We start from the raw sequence: 16399 nt of genomic DNA, 5'->3' as shown, positions 1-16399 counted from the left end.
GCCATTTTGCTTTTTTTTTTTTTTTTGCATTTTTTACTGTACATTTTTCCCATTTTTTAAAAAATATTTTATTTATTCATGAGAGAGAGACAGAGACACAGGCAGAGGGAGAAGCAGGCTCCATGCAGGGAGCCCGAAATGGGACTCAATCCCGGGATTCCAGGATCACACCCTGGGCCGAAGGCAGGCGCTAAACTGTTGAGCTACCCAGGGATCCCCCCATTTTTCCCATATTATGAATGAGATCAAGAATCTTATTTTTTAGAGCCCATTGTGTTTCCTTTTTCTGTTAACTGTAACTTCATGCTACTCTTCTGTGAATTCATTTGTAATAGGCATGCTATTCTGTTTCATTTATTAATGATAATTTCTCAATATCTCCGTGTTGTGTTCATATTTATTTCAGTAACTGGTAATCTCACATTCTTTAATTGTACTCTTACTGTTGGATGTTTAATGTTTGCATTTTTGTTTGCTGTTTTAGGTAATTATATTAATAGTGGGTATTTTTTTGGAACTTTTTTCCACCCTGGACTTAATTCTGTAAGATCAATTTCTAGATGTGGTTAGTGAACCAAAAGTAATTTTATCAAATGATGATGGGATCAAAAGGATTCCAGTCTTCTCATCACTTTTTTCCTCCCTTGGAGATACTTCCAATTTCTTCATGTGTTGTTTGGCTTAAATAATTGTGTTTAGGATTGCAGGTTTCCTGTAACTTACTCTGGGCATTAAAGTCCTCCTTGTCTCTCCTCCCTTCTTTAACTTGTCCTTTTTCATTCCTATGTTGTAAAATTCTCAGATATTAGCACTTAAGTTGACTTAGTGGATAGGTTCATTGCTAAACATTAAAGAGTCATTTTCAAGGCAAGTAATGCTGGAAAGTTCTCTCTGGAAGCATTAAATACTAGGTTCTTGAAGTCGATGGAGAAGGGGTGTCACTAAAGAGAAGTGGGAAAGAAGCTTTCTCTTTCTTGAATAAGCATTTTCATTTTCTTTAGGTAAATACCCACAGGCAGGATTAATGGATTGTGTGTTACTGTTTTTGATATTTTAAAATGTTTTTTTTAATGCTTTCTGTAGTGTTTGTTCTGGTTTACATTCCCACCAGCAGTGCACTAGAGTTGCCATTGCCCCACTTCCTCACCAACACTTCTTGTTTCTTGTTTTTTAATTAGCCATTCTGACTAGTGTGAGATGACAGTACATTGTGATTTTGAATTGCATTTCCCTGATGATTAGTGATGTCAAGCATCTTTTCATATGTCTGTTAGCCATCTGAATGTCTTTTTTGGAAAAACCTTTAGTTCCTCTGTCCATTTTTTAATCAGATCGTTTTTTTTGGGTGATGAGTTATATGAGTTCTTCATGTATTTTGGATATTAACCCCTCATTGGATATATCATTTGCAAATATTTTCTTCCATTCAGTAGGTTGCCTTTGCATTTTGTTGATGATTTCCTTTGCAGTACAAAAGCTTTCTAGTTTGATGTAGCCTGAATTGTTTATTTTTGCTGCCTCTGGAGTTTTTTTTTTTTTTTTTTTTTAAGATTTTATTTATTCATGAGATACAGAGAGAGAGAGAGGAAGAGACACATATAGGCCGAGGGAGAAGCAGGCTCCCCAGAGGGAGCCTGACGTGGGACTCAATCCCAGGACCAGGATCAGGGCTTTGAGCCAAAGGTAGACAGATGCTCAACGACTGAGCCACCCAGGTGTCCCACCTCTGGAGTTTTTAACTGACTTGGCCACACCTAATTTCCAGCAATTTGTCAGTTACAACTCCAGTTTTTCTACCTGAGCTGGTTTCCCCAGCCTTCTGCTCTGAGATGTGTCCTTACTGTATCCACCTTTCTGTCCAATTTTGGGAGCAGCAGATTGCCCTACGACACTTTTCTTACAGATACAAGAGTTGTCGGCTTTTCAGTTTGTTCATCTTTTTACATATTAGAGTGGAGTGGCAACTTCTAAGCTCCATACCTGCAGTATCAGAAACGGAAGTCCTCTTTTCCTTGCATATATTGGAAATTTAATAAAGTACTATTTAAACTATTTAATAAAGTACCTGTTGTCCACAGATTAAGTGTCCTTCATAGATACTTATCTCTTAAAACTAACTTAATTTCATTAATTTTTTTCTCTATTGCTATTCCTTGGAGAGCATTTGTCTGATACAATTTAATAACTTCTAACAACCTCTCCCCTTTCTGCCATCTCTTCACCTTTCCTCTTTGTAATGTGTTCATTCTGCTTCCAGTTTTTTATTCGATGCATCCTTGCTATATAAACCTAGTCTATTAAGTAAAGACTTTAAAAGGTTAGGACCCTTGGTGGGGCAAGCACAGGTTCTTAGCCTTGAAGTTTCAGATACTGGTTCTTACCAGTTCATCCTAGGGTGTTCAGGTTTGAGGCACAAACTTGATACTAACTAAAATGAAACTCTTAAGAGTAATTTTAAAAGAATGTGCATTAGTTTAGTATCAGAAATACTAGTATTCTGTTCAGCAGGTGACATGTGACTAGCTCCTTATGTCCTGGTTAGTGGATTCCATTAGGATAGTTGGATGTAATAGTTTCCAGGATTACAGTTCATTTGGCAACAGCAAATGAACTTTAGATGTTGCTAAGTTATTTCTGTTGTAAAATAGCAAAATATAAATTTTACAGTTTAAACATTTTGTTAAGTGTACAGTTCTGTGGCAGTAAGTACATTAACGTTGTGCAGCCATCAGCACTCATCTTTCCCCAACTGAAACTCTGCTTATTAAACAATAACTTAACCATTCTCCCCACCCCTGCCCATAGCAAATACTATTCTGCTTTCTTTCTATGAATTTCACTGTTCTAGAAATTTCATATAAGGGAAATTGTACAATATTTTTGTATTTTTGTGACTGGCTTATTTCACTTAGCCTGTCAGCAAGATTGATTCATCATATTCTAAGGTGTCACAATTTCCTTTCTAAGGCAGAGTAATGTTCCATCACGTCTAACACCACATTTTGCTTTATCTTTCATTGATCCTTCATTTTCGATTCTTAGGTTTTTTTCCACCTCCTGGCTATTGTGGGTAACACTGCTCTGAACGTTGATAATGCAATGTCTGTTCAAGTCCTTGTTTTCACATCTTTTGGATGTATACTCAGAAGTGGAATTGCTGGATCATCTGGTGATTCTGTTTAATATTTTTGCCATTGTCCATAGCAGTATACCATTTTATAGTCCCATCAGTGCACAAGGTTTCCAGTTTTTCCATATCTTTGAAAGCCAACTCTTGATTTCTGTTGTTTTTGTTACTAGCTCTCCTAATGAGTGTGAAGTGGCATCTCATTGTGGTATTTTCTATTTTCCACTGAGTAGTGGATCCAGATATTAGTGGTGTTAAGCATCTTCTCACTCACTTGTATATCTTCTTTGGACAAATGTCTATTAAATTTCTTTGCCCATTTTTTTAATTAGGTGGTTTGAGTTTTTCGTGTTGCTGAGTTCTAGGATATCTTTATTCTGGATATCAATCTCTTTAACAGTTGCTCATTGATTTTTTTTTTTTTTTTTTTTTTTTTAGAATGAATCCTATGCAATTAGTATTTATAGATCATCTCATAAGATGGATTTGCTTTTGGATTATTTCCTTTTTGTGCTTTGTCACTGTTTCGTCTCTGCCTAATCTTTTTTATCACCCTTCTTCCTACATTAATTGAAATGTAATTCTTTCATGAATACATGGTTTTTGCTGCCATAATCAACTGAGTATTCTTCACTATGCACAGATGATGTTAATGGGGGAAAAATGGGCTCAGTTTTTTATTTTGCTTGTCAGCTCTAGACTATCCATATTTTCTTCTGTGTAAAATTTTATCAGAAATCAGTGCTTATGTGAGAAAACTCACTATATTAGATTACTGTTGTTGATAACTCATTTCCTAGCAAGCCATTTTCTACCCTGATAATTTTGGTACCTGGTTCTTGCGGCTACGTGGTCAGTCCCAGCCATCCTCCTCCCTGATTGGATATTCATCTTGAAGCTTGATCCAGACCCATTGAACTCAGTTATTAAATTCCTTGTCTCTAAAAACCTTTGTTTCTCCTTAAATCACTTCCAAACAGTCTCATTTGGATTTTTGATCTACTTCTGAGAACCTGAACCTTGCAAGGCCCTTCTCTTGTCTAGCAATTATATTCTTACCTTTCAGTAAGAGCCTTTTAAAAGGCCACAAATCCACTACTACTCAAAGTCACTGTTTCCAGGGAGAACTTTCAGTCATGATCCTACTATGAAGACACTATTGTTTTTTAGTTTCTTCTGTGCTTTCCTGGTCATGTTTTTACATAGATGTTACCATATCTACCAGGAAGAAAAAAATATATATATATATTTTTTTTTTTTTGGCATTTGAACAGGTCATTTTATAACCGTTTATTTAATTGCTACTTAATACCTGCCAAGCCACCAGTACTTTTTTATTTATACATTTTAGGTTGTTTCTGTTAAATACGAAAATTCTTCGAGCATCGAGGTTTGTTGTCCCTACTCTCCTGCTCCTCATACCATCTTTTGGAGATTCCATGAGATACTAGACTAATTAAGTATGAGCATTTTCATGGCTTTGCTACATGTTGGCAAAGTTATTTTCAAAACATTTACTTAGTGTCAGCAGCAGTGTGTGAGCTTGTGCCCTACCGTTTAAGTTTTTTCTTTTTGCTAAGTTTGGTAAAAGAGCCTTTTTTCTTTTCAACTTTTGCTGGAAGAATGATTTTGTTTATTACTAGTGATGTTGACTTATTTTTTTAATGTTTATTCCTCTTGTGAATTTTCTTGACACATTTATCCTTAATGCTTTTGGAATTTTTCTCTAAAACTTAATCTCTTAATACTCTAGAAATTTTTTTAAAATGTCTTCACCCCTGTGTTTTGGGTGTATGATACATGTTTGCAAATGAAATCTCAAATTTTTATGTAATCAAATTGATAATCTTTTTTTTTTTTTAAGTTTTTAAAAAATTTATTTATTCATGAGAGACATACAGAGAGAGGCAGAGGGAGAAGCAGGCTCCATGCAGGGAGCCTGATGTGGGACTCAATCCTGGGTCTCTAGGATCAGGCCCTGGGCTGAAGGCGGTGCTAAACCGCTGAGCCACCTCGGCTGCCCTCAAATTGATAATCTTATAGAATTTTTGGTTAATTCTAATAAGGTAATTCTTTTTCATCAAATTTGATAAGAAGTTGAGGGTTGGGATGGTATTGGTTCCTTGGTTTTTTGCTTTTAGTCCCTTCTGTTTAATTCATGTAGAATCATTTTATTTGTTAAACTTTTTTTTCTGAGTTGTTAACTTTTGGTTAATGCTGTTGATTTGGATATTTTTTTCCCTTGCCCAGTATATTGCAGTGGCTCTTCCTTGCTTACTATTTATGAAGGTCTTACCCATTGTAGGCCTTTGGTATTTGCAGATTTAACATTTATAGTTTCAGCTATTCTCAGCTGGACTGCAAGGTCTGTGATTCACTAATTTGTAGTTTTGCTGAGATTGAAGTGTTGCTTGCTGCCAGGCTTACCAATAGGAACTGATCATGTAGCTCAAAGAGGGAGCCTATTAGACAGGCCAGCACCCGCATCTCAACGCAGCTTTGTTTTTCTCTACTTGTCGTCGCGTACACAGTAACTCTCGAAGTGATAAAAGCTGTTTCTTTGTGAAATATGGGCCCGAAAAGAAAACCAACTGCTAGTGCTGGTGATGAAGAAAAAATGAAGAGGTCTAAGAAAGTGATGGTTCTTAGCCAGAAAATAGACGTTTTGGATAAATTAAAGTGGTTGTGCAGATTCAGGTAAGTTTGTGGTGGTTAATGTTGCTACAGTATTATGTAGTAGTTTATATTTTGAGTGTCAGAATTTATTTTATAACCTTATAAATGACTAACAATGTAATTTTAGAAGCATTAAGGATTTGAAGATGTCATCCGTACTTCACTGAGTTTTATGGGGGAAGTATTTGAAAACTTGAGAACTTTAAGGAATCATGATGGTCTTGCAGTATATAATGTTTATAATAATACTGAATTCTTCCATAACAAACAGTATTTCTGTCCTTGTGGCCCTACAACACTTTTAATTGTTTTCCCTGGCCTCGAAATACTGGTCCATTTCTCCTCCTCCAACATTATGCTCTGTGTATCATACTACATGAACAACAGTATGGTATTACCAAGTTAAAATGATCTTGATGATACTTTGTTTGAGATTGTGTTATATAATGACTTGAGTAGAGGCCTTTTGAAATGTCCATTTTTTTCCCCATTTGGGAACTGTTTGTCTATTCAGATGTTATTTAAGAATCCCCAAAATAGTGCCACATATCTTTCACGAACTTCATGTAGCAAATGTTTCGAATATTTACATGACTGGAGATTTTTAGATGTTGGGTATGGAAAAGAATAGCTAACAGTAATTTCTCAAGAAAACTTCCAGTCTAAAGGAAAAAGATATAAATCAGTGATTATAAAAAGTGTGAAAATGTTCATTGCAGAGAAGTGGGAGCTATAAAATGGGTGATGATGGATGGTTTCTAAGAGGAGTTGAGTGAATTGATTGTTCTTGTTCTTTGTTAATATGATTGGGATCCTTTCTCCTCCCAGCATAGCATTGAAAACCTGGTTATTGGCAGTGTGTCGTAAGGCTGTTGACTTTAACATGTTTTAGCCAGTTTAAAGAATTCATTTTTGTCTGGACTTTCTTAGCCTTTGAATTATTTTTTCAGTCTTGCCTGTTACAAATAATCTCTTTTCTTAAAAACCTATTTTATTATAAGGATATTTGAAATAATGGTGATAGTGGATATTTTTGTTTGGTTTCTAGATTTAGAGAGACTGATTAAGAGCTTTACTATTAAACAAAATGCTAATTTCAGACTTACAGATAGAATGGACACTTGATAAACTTTAATGAAGAATCCTACATGTGTATTAGGAATGGATATTGCCTCAGCTGCCCTTTTGTAATTTGTTTAAATATATGATTTTTCTTTTTTAGCCTGTTGGTCAGTGATAGCTTTGTGTTTATAAATCTACTTGGTCATGGCTGTTCTTTTAATGTACTTGTTGAAATTTCTTTGCCTGTATTTTGTCATTTTTGTACATACATTTATAGAAAAGAGTAGTAGCATTTTGTGATATCTTTTGTGTTCAAGAATCAGATTATATTTCCTTTAAGGCAGCATAACTGATAGATATATTTCTGAGCCTAGGGTTGATTTATGTAAGTACAAATGAATGTTTTTCCTACCGGTATATTTTGTGATCATAGAAAAGAGAAAACAAAGTCTGAATGCAAATTGTAATCCAGATTTTTCTTTTTTAAGTTGCATCAAACTGTACTTGAGAAATGGCTTATATTTTGTGATCCATTTTTATCTCCTTTTCATTTTATGGAAAAATACAGTTTTATTTTTATGGAAAAATAACAATTTCAATGTTTTGAAATATTTTTTTGATTCTGCAGGAGAACCTTTCATGACTGAAAAAGAGATATAGTACTTTTTTGGAATCCTTTACCATATATACAGGATTTAAGAAAATGGATATTTTTGCTAATTTTATATGTTAAAAAGGGTTGATGAATTAGAATATATTTTAATTATGACTAGCCACTTCTGAGAATTCACAAAACTATTAATTAGAATTTGCTTAAAATAAATTTCCAATTATGATGTTTGCAAAACTGAGGTTATGGTTGCTAATACGAAGCCAGCAACCAGTTGACCTAATAAAAATACTGTGAAAAATAAATGTTATATTTAATGTAAAAATAAATGTATATCTAATTAGACTTAGCTTATTCAGCTCATTTGACATTAACTAGTTAATCACTTATTAAAAAATTGACATTACTAGATAAACTGCAATTTACAGAAGTGGATCATAACTCTCTTGAATGATAGGACAGAGTTCTAGACAATTTTATGACTTTAATTTCACACCAGTTTAGGAGAAAGAGTTCAGTATCACACCTAGAGCTGAAAATAAAAGGTAGGGGCATACTAACATGAATGATAGAGCAACAGGGCCTTAACTACTGAAGCTAATGAAGGAAAAGAACTAATGTGTCAGCATGCTACTAAGAACGGCTATATGTAGGTCTTGTTCCCAAGTATCTTTATTTTAGTGCAGCGGGCAACACTTTTTTAAAGTTCAAATCACTTGATTATAACCTTTTTGGTAAATTGATGGCTTTTCATTTTTTGTGAATATCTATCTCAGTGTTTTTCTTGATGTTTATTCCTAAAACTAAGAGGATCATAATGGGCATTCTGTAAGATTGGACAGCAACTTCTTAGCTTTAAAAACAATAATATCACTATAAAATGCTTTCTTGGGGTGCCTGGCTGGCTCAGTTGGTAGAGCTTGTGACTTGCTCTTGGGCTTGTGAGTTCAAGTGCCCCATGTTTGGCATAGAGATTACTTTTAAAAAGTATACTTTCTTGTTAAAAATCTGAGAAAAGAACCGATAAAAAAAAGCACATGCAAAATTTAAGGATTGAAACTGCTAGGAGTTAATATTGAGTGTATAGTTAATAAATTAAGTCCAGGTTGAGATCATAGCAGTTCTAAAACTTAAAGTGCTATGTTTTGAAGGGAAAATATCATAACAAAAAAATTTAGTGATATAGGTCTGGAACTAATAAATCCCCAGATTATGCCAAAAAATATCAGGAGAATGGAGGAGGGGGCATTGTGTTGACAGTGTAGATGGTAGTTACAGGTATGCCAGTCCTTTCTCTTCCACCTACCTCCGTGCAGTTTTTCAAGAATATCAATATATATTTTTCTTAAATTGTTTTAAATTTTTAAAATTTCAAATTTACAATGTGTAAAGCAATTTAAGAAATGTGTATTAAACTTACTATTACAATAAACTTATTAAGAGTGTAGAAAAATCTTTGAATCTGTGATTTTAATCTGAAGGTCTTACATAAGCATATATGTGTATCAAGCTCTAAAGCACAGATCTTTGAAGTATCACAAGCCACTATTAACTGTGTATATGGAATATGTCATGTCATGTTTCCTGGTGTTTTCTGTATTATAAAAATATTAGGGGAGAACTGATCAGCTTATTACAGATATTTTCTTCTTTCAGCTGCTTTTCTAACCCAAACTGTGTGTCTTGATGATACAACAGTAAAGTTTGAAATATGGGATACAGCTGGTCAAGAACGATACCATAGCTTAGCACCAATGTACTACAGAGGAGCACAAGCAGCCATAGTTGTATATGATATCACAAATGAGGTAAGTAGAAATGTATTCTACATTGTAACTAGTTTGAATATACATTTTTGATACTCATTTTTGATTAAAGATTTTTTAAGACCCTTTTTTTGGGTAGCCAAGTATGACATTTCTGCCAAAGTTTTTATGAGTTTAGAAGAGCTGATTAAAAAAAGGATTAAAGTGTCTCAAATAATACAATAGTCCTAAGATTTTCTTTCCAAGAGTCACATTGAAGAGTCTTTAAAGCCTTGTCTTACAAAGACACTTCCTAACCATTTTTTGAGCCTGTGCCAAATAGCTGTTTCTTTGTTTCCCAAGGAGTCCTTTGCCAGAGCCAAAAACTGGGTTAAAGAACTTCAGAGGCAAGCCAGTCCTAACATTGTAATAGCTTTATCAGGAAACAAGGCTGATCTTGCAAATAAAAGAGCTGTCGATTTCCAGGTATGTTTGAAGGCACATATGTATGGTAAATTTTTCTACTGTATCTACACTTGAATTAGTTACAATTTTAAAACCATGTAAAGAATAGAAAACAAATTTTTATGCAAATATGGACCTACTATATGTAATATGTTTCTTATGATAAATCTGAATTTTTAAATGTCTTTACATAATTGTGTATATAAATTGATTCAAAGATTTTGTTGAGTGGGGTGCCTGGGCAGCTCAGTCAGTTAAGTATCTGACTCTTGGTTTTGGCTCAGGTCATGATCTCAGACGCAGAGACTGCTCGATACTCTTTCCCTCCCTCCCTCCTACCCACCTCTCTTAAAAAAAAAAAAAAAATTGTTGACCTAAATAATTATAAAAGAAGTAGTTGTTGACAAATAGTGCAGAAATATATAAAGCAAAAGGTGATTGCCTCCTACCCTAATCCCTCCACCCCATACATATTTTAGTATCCCTTTTTATTTATCTGCCAGTATTTATATCAGCACATATATACATAACCACATATACATATACAGCTTACACATATGTGGTTCTTAAATAAGCCTTCAAAAATAAAGGCTCAAAAAACCCACTTTATATGTTATTTAATATAGCTAACCAAGAATGTTCCCTGCTACAAAATAAAGTACAATTACTTAAAAACAAATGTCTCTAGTTTAAACTTTCCCTTTTCTCTTCCTCTTCAACCTCTCAGAAAGGTTTGTTGTGGCATATATATATATATATATTTATATATATATATTTATGTATATATATACACACACACACATATATATATAATGAGTGATAGGGTAATTCTCTTTGATGATGGCTATGATGGAATATGTAGACTGAGAAAGGGAACTAATATTTCCTGCACCTTTAGGTAGTAAGTTGAGCAAGTTGCACCTGTGATTTTTATTTAATTCTAGTTACTATCATGTGGGGTATAATATCTATTCTCTAAGATGGTTATCTCCCCAGCATAGAGTGGGAAGTAAGATTAAGTTATAAGTTATAGTCAAAAGTGGCCTTCTCACATAAGAGTTCAAAGGAACCTCATATTTTTCATTAAATGGGAAAGATGATTGGTTGCTCTTCACACAACTGTGAGGATCAAAGGCAATAATACATGCAAACTGTAAATCATGACAAAAATGTAGACTAGTAATATAATTTTTAAAGGAATGATTTATGACATACTAAGAATTAAAATATAGCCATTAGATATTTGGATTCCCTTTGACTTCATTGAAAGTAATAAGCATAAATAAAATTTGCTGTAGAGATCAAAGAGAATTTTATGTTTAGAATAGACAGTTTTCCACCCTCTGGAACTATTTGAAATCAAATTTAGTGTGAGCCTAGGTGAATCAGAATGGGGACACTGCAGGAAGTTAAGGCAAAAGAACTGAAAAGGTATCCTACAAGAGATCTCTTACCTCTTTTACCTTAATTATTATATATTTGCTAATTCTAGGTAATCAAGTTGGAGTAGTAATAAGGAAGCCTCTTATTCTATAACAAAAATAAGTCAGCTATAGTATGCGCAAAGGATATATATATCATTTTTTTGTTTTATAAACAGGAAGCACAGTCCTATGCAGATGACAACAGTTTATTATTCATGGAGACATCAGCTAAAACATCGATGAATGTAAATGAAATATTCATGGCAATAGGTAAGTTTGTTTGTTTTTTTTCAAGCAGTATATATAGGCAATAATACTTACACTGTAGCATATTTGGTTTGACTGTCTTCTTTTTAAAAATTCTTACTCTGGGCAACCCCGGTGGCCCAGCAGCTTGGTGCCACCTTTGGCCCAGGCTGTGATCCTGGGGACCTGGGATCAAGACCCACATGCTCCCCGCATGGGGAGCCTGCTTCTCCTGTATCTCTGCCTCTCTCTCTGTGTCTTTCATGAATAAATAAATAAAATCTTTTAAAAAAAAATTCTTACTTTTTTGGTAAATAATTTTGAGAAGTATTTTTAAAAGTAGTCATTTTTTTTAATGATTCTACTACTATTCTAGATCCTTTCCACCAAGAATTACTTTGTTAGTAATGTTAAATTTGAAAGACTGTTTATTATCTATTAAGTTGTAATACTTTTCAGTTTAAGTTTCTTCTAGGTAAATTGAAAGCCTGGACTTTTTTTGAGCTAATAGTTCAAGCAGATGGATTTTCTAAATATTTCAATGAGAAATTTGGATAAATAATTTTGGATAAATAAGCTCAGAGCAATATTTATCAGTATAACATAAAGACATAAAGAGATTACTTTCTCACTGATCAGTAACTATTTTCATCTCTATTTTGCCATGAATAAACACTATTTTTGTTTCTCACATTAGTTTTAAATCACTGATTATTGACAAATATGCAAATATTGTAACAAAATTTCAAATTATTGAGGCACAGAAAGATGGAAAATAAAATAACATGCTTCATATTACCTCTGATCATTTAACCTATGCAGTGCTCTTACCTTTTCCCTAAGGTAATTTTATGTGTTAAGATTGTGATTCCACGTTTGTTGATTATAAGTAATGAAATTGGAACACTAATAAGGAAGCTTCCTATTTTCTGTAACAAAAATAAAAGTATTTCTATTGATCCTAACCTCCTTCCAGTAATCTTAAGGTGAGGATTCTGTGAGAATTGGCTACTTGGGTGGCTTTTGCATTTTACTGTGTCTGCACTATTTATGCACCAAGCACTCTTCTCATTCCAAAATATGTTTATTATATGGCAATGATTATTAACTAGGGTGCCCACAAACTTATCCCCAAATAAGAAATAGTCCTTTTATTGAAGTCATACAAATTAACCAATTAACAGCTGATTCAGAGGCTAAAGAAAATACAGTAAATGCTGCAAGTACTGTTAAAATATCTTTCACTAGATGAGAGAGTTTTAATGGTAGCTCATTTAGGCTCATTAGGAAAAAAATTGCCTGTTGTGTAAAATATTTTACTGAAAAACTCAGGCTTAAAGTTTATTAGGGAAATACTTGTGGAGGATTATATGACAATATGCTCTTTTTATAAGTAGAACACAAAATTACATTCAGAACCACATCTGAAAAGCCAGTAACAGAAATCAAGGGAATAATAGCCTCAAATCAGGCTGAATGAACTTTAAACTTTTCTGATAGTATTAAGATACCACCAGATGGGCTTGCTTGCTTATTATTTTTTTAAGTAATCTGCATCTAATGTGGTGCTTGAATATATGACGTGGAGATCAAGAGTCACACTGTACTGATTGAGCCAGCCAGGCACCCGCATATGGACTTTTATCCTTTTATTTAGATGTGCTGGTAATATATTTTTCCAATCAGAAGATAGTCTACATATTAGAACTTTCAGTTATTTTTCTGAAATTATAATGTTTCTTTCCTTGAAAGAAATACCAAGCATTAAATTGAATTGTGGCCTTTCTAGTTGTTTACCAGATAGGTAACTTAGATCACACAGTACAGTACACTCATTATTTTTACTCTTAATGATTTCCTGTAGAGAATATAGTCATTTAGTAGGAGAAAGGTCTACAATAATTTTATAATCTGCTTTCAATTTGATAAGATTTTGCTTACATGACTTCTTTCATTGCACATCTTCATTAACTTCATTTGGATTTTTAGCCTCTTAAGAGCCTAATTCAGGGGCAAATGGTAAGCTCCAATTGCCCATATACCAAACAAGTAGTACTAGCTTTACTTTGGTAATATTAAATAAGATATGAGATAGAGATAGAGGGCTGCTTCTGAGACTTCTAAGCTGTATTTTAGTTTATTTTCACACAGTATAAGTTTACCAAATAGAAGCTTAAAAGTTCCTTATTCTAGTTTATTTCCTTCAACCTCCTAATTTCACTCAGCTCTAATTACAGAAGACCCATTGAAAAGTAGGTAAAGGGAGAAATGATCTTAGTCCAAAATATAAATTATAATAAAGTTTATAAATGTTAGCCTATTCTTTGTCCCTACAAGCCTTTGTTTGAAAATGTATTTGACTGGAAATTTGCTAATTTATTACCATTTACCCTTCCATCCTTAGTGCCATTTCCAGAGAAGTAGTCCAAGGTGAAGGCTTTTCTTCCCAAACTTCCATTGCCTAGCCCAGCATCTAGGATTCTAAAGATGATTAATGTTCATGTGGAATATTACAAAAGATCTAAAGTGCAACTAGACATTTAGATATTGAAGGTCGAGCATGTTCAACTTTTGTGTAACCTGAGCCAATAGTAAGGTAAAGCTAGAATTCACCCATAATAGTCTTTTCCCCAAGGTTGATATAGTGTGTCTAGTACACTTACAGTCAGTACTCTCAGAGATAGTTAATATTTAGTGAATCCAGCACATGAAGGATTTTTGGATTCAAAGCAGACTGTATCTAACAGGTATGTTTTTAAATCAGTGGAATCCAGGCTCCAGCGCTCTGTATTAGCTATATAAAGCTTAGTAGAACTAAAACTGTAACTGCTAATTGAGAGCTTTGTCCAAATGTGACAAGCCAAGATCATCCAGCTCAGGACTGGAAATCATTTTTTGAAGTAGAGACTTCAGAATCAAGTCTTCCTTAGACTAGGCAGAGCTACTAGTGAATCGGATTAGGGTTTTTAATCATCCGTAAATGAGGAACATGGTAGATGTTTGAAGAGTTAAGTATGTGTAAGCCAGAAGAAAATAGATGTGATCTGTCAGAATTTGGGGTGATAATTATGTAGCACGATAGAGGACCAGTACTTCTGGGGTGACAGTGATGGCATTTGTTGTTTATATCCTGACTTGTTCCAGAAAGTATATGTGGCAGTCTGGAGATCATTGATACAAGCTAAGATTCTTTATAAATAATTGGCTGGCCATCATCTTTATTAACTTAGATTTTCTTTTTTTTTTTATTATTAACTTAGATTTTCTTTAAACAATAGAAGTATTAAAGATTATGAAATAAAGTACTACTATTCTGGTATTGCTAACTGAATATATGTAAAAAATTAAATATAGTTAACTTAAGTTTTAATTATATGTAACTGTTCCCTATCTTACCCTTCCCTTAACCCACTAACCTCACTGAGGACTGACGAATGAAGAGTATTTGGTATTATCTAGTAGATATTTAGTAAGCAATTAGAAAAGAATGAACATACAGCTATGTGATAGTTTGGGTCAACCTAGCTGGAAAAAAAAAGATTAAGCAGATGAAAGTAATTCTAATATGAATCCACTAATTGCGTTTATTTTGATAATTTATCTCTCAGCTAAAAAGTTGCCAAAGAACGAACCACAGAATCCAGGAGCAAATTCTGCCAGAGGAAGAGGAGTAGACCTTACTGAACCCACGCAGCCAACCAGGAGTCAGTGTTGTAGTAACTAAACCTCCAGTTTGAACTTCTGGAATATTCTTCTGCTTCCTAAATGTTAATGACAGTGGAATTGGCGCATTTAACCAGCCCAGTATGACTTCCAAAAAGAAGAGACTTACGATAGAGTCAAGTTTCTAATACAGAATTATTTTAAGTGTTTTGAACTTAATTTTTAATAACATGCATGTGACCCTCTGACTAATATTTCAGAAGTAGAAGGGGGGAATGAGAGCTGTGTGTGTACGCTTGTTTCCTTGGACGGTTAGGGGAATCATTTCTCATCACCAGGGATAGAGACAAATGATGTAAACCCACAGTTAACCAGCCACTTCTATGTAAAAGATTTGGAACTTATTAATTTGGGCTTTTCAAAAGCATTCTTTTTTTAGAAGGAAGTTCTAAAGATATTTATGCTTAGCTACAGTATTCAGGAAACTGGTAATTTCTCTTAGTATGCATATTTAAAATGTACATTCCACATTTTAACAGATTAGCCACAAGAAAACAGTCCCACATCTTCAGGGGGAAAAACACAAACATTAGTGGCATCTAAATTATAGCCAGTCTTGGTATTTTTAGTGGGTTAAAAAAAGGTCAAACGTAACCTCATCTTGTTTTAGGAATATGAAAATTGAATGCATCTTGATAGTGTTCCCTTCAAACATGTGAGCTCTTCAACAGAAATGAAACAAACCAGGTGTCTGTGATTTCTGTTTAATCACTGCTGGCCATTACATAGGTTTTGTTGTTTGGGGGCAGGGAGGGGGCCTTTGTTCCCTTTGGACATAATATAGTCAATGCACTAACAATTATGTACATTCAAACTTGATTATTTTAAATTCAATTTTCAGCTGTACTGTAAATAGAGTACTGCACTGTAGTCTCCATATATGTTTATTAATTTCCTGTAATATTTAAGAGTTGCTTAAAAGTATACAAAATGTACAGTTACTAAAACAGCTAATTTTTCCTTTTCTCTCCCTTTGAAAGGAAGGGGCTTCAGTTGTTCCTACATGGCTAGAACCATAATAAACAATGTACCAGTAATTTGTAACATAACTATTGCAGTATGTTAGTAACAGTCTTGCAGCCTTGTTTTTCAGAGTTCATTTTATTTTGATCAGTTCAGTATATTGCACTAATTGTTTTAGGTATTTTCATTATATGAAATCTACCATGTGTCAGAGATGATTTAATCTATTTAAGTGTTGAACTGCTAGCAGAACTTGTACATTTACAGTAATTCAGAATTAGTAAGGAAAACAGTTCACCAGTGTTTAGTTTTATATTGAGGTGCTCAGGTTGGAATAAAGTGGTATAAAAAGCAAGTA

The 16399-nt window shown here is 33.8% G+C and overlaps 1 protein-coding gene across 2 annotated transcripts in view; it reads left to right on the top strand.

The window, feature by feature from the left end:
- RAB5A (RAB5A, member RAS oncogene family) overlaps positions 1-16396 on the top strand; it is a 29574-nt gene extending 13178 nt beyond the window's left edge. The window contains exons 3-6 of one of the 2 annotated variants that reach the window (XM_026006434.2): positions 9132-9283; positions 9584-9706; positions 11286-11379; positions 14964-16396. In XM_026006434.2, the coding sequence (XP_025862219.1) occupies positions 9132-9283; positions 9584-9706; positions 11286-11379; positions 14964-15079 (485 nt within the window). In that variant the 3' untranslated portion in view covers positions 15080-16396. The remainder of the gene's footprint in view (positions 1-9131; positions 9284-9583; positions 9707-11285; positions 11380-14963) is intronic. The other variant, XM_072726748.1, reaches the window with a different exon arrangement.
- Positions 16397-16399: the final 3 nt, after the last annotated feature.

The sequence above is a fragment of the Vulpes vulpes genome, chromosome 11, assembly GCF_048418805.1.
Source record: "Vulpes vulpes isolate BD-2025 chromosome 11, VulVul3, whole genome shotgun sequence".
NCBI classification, from domain to species: Eukaryota; Metazoa; Chordata; class Mammalia; order Carnivora; family Canidae; genus Vulpes; species Vulpes vulpes.
This window is presented reverse-complemented; position numbering and strand designations above follow the sequence as displayed.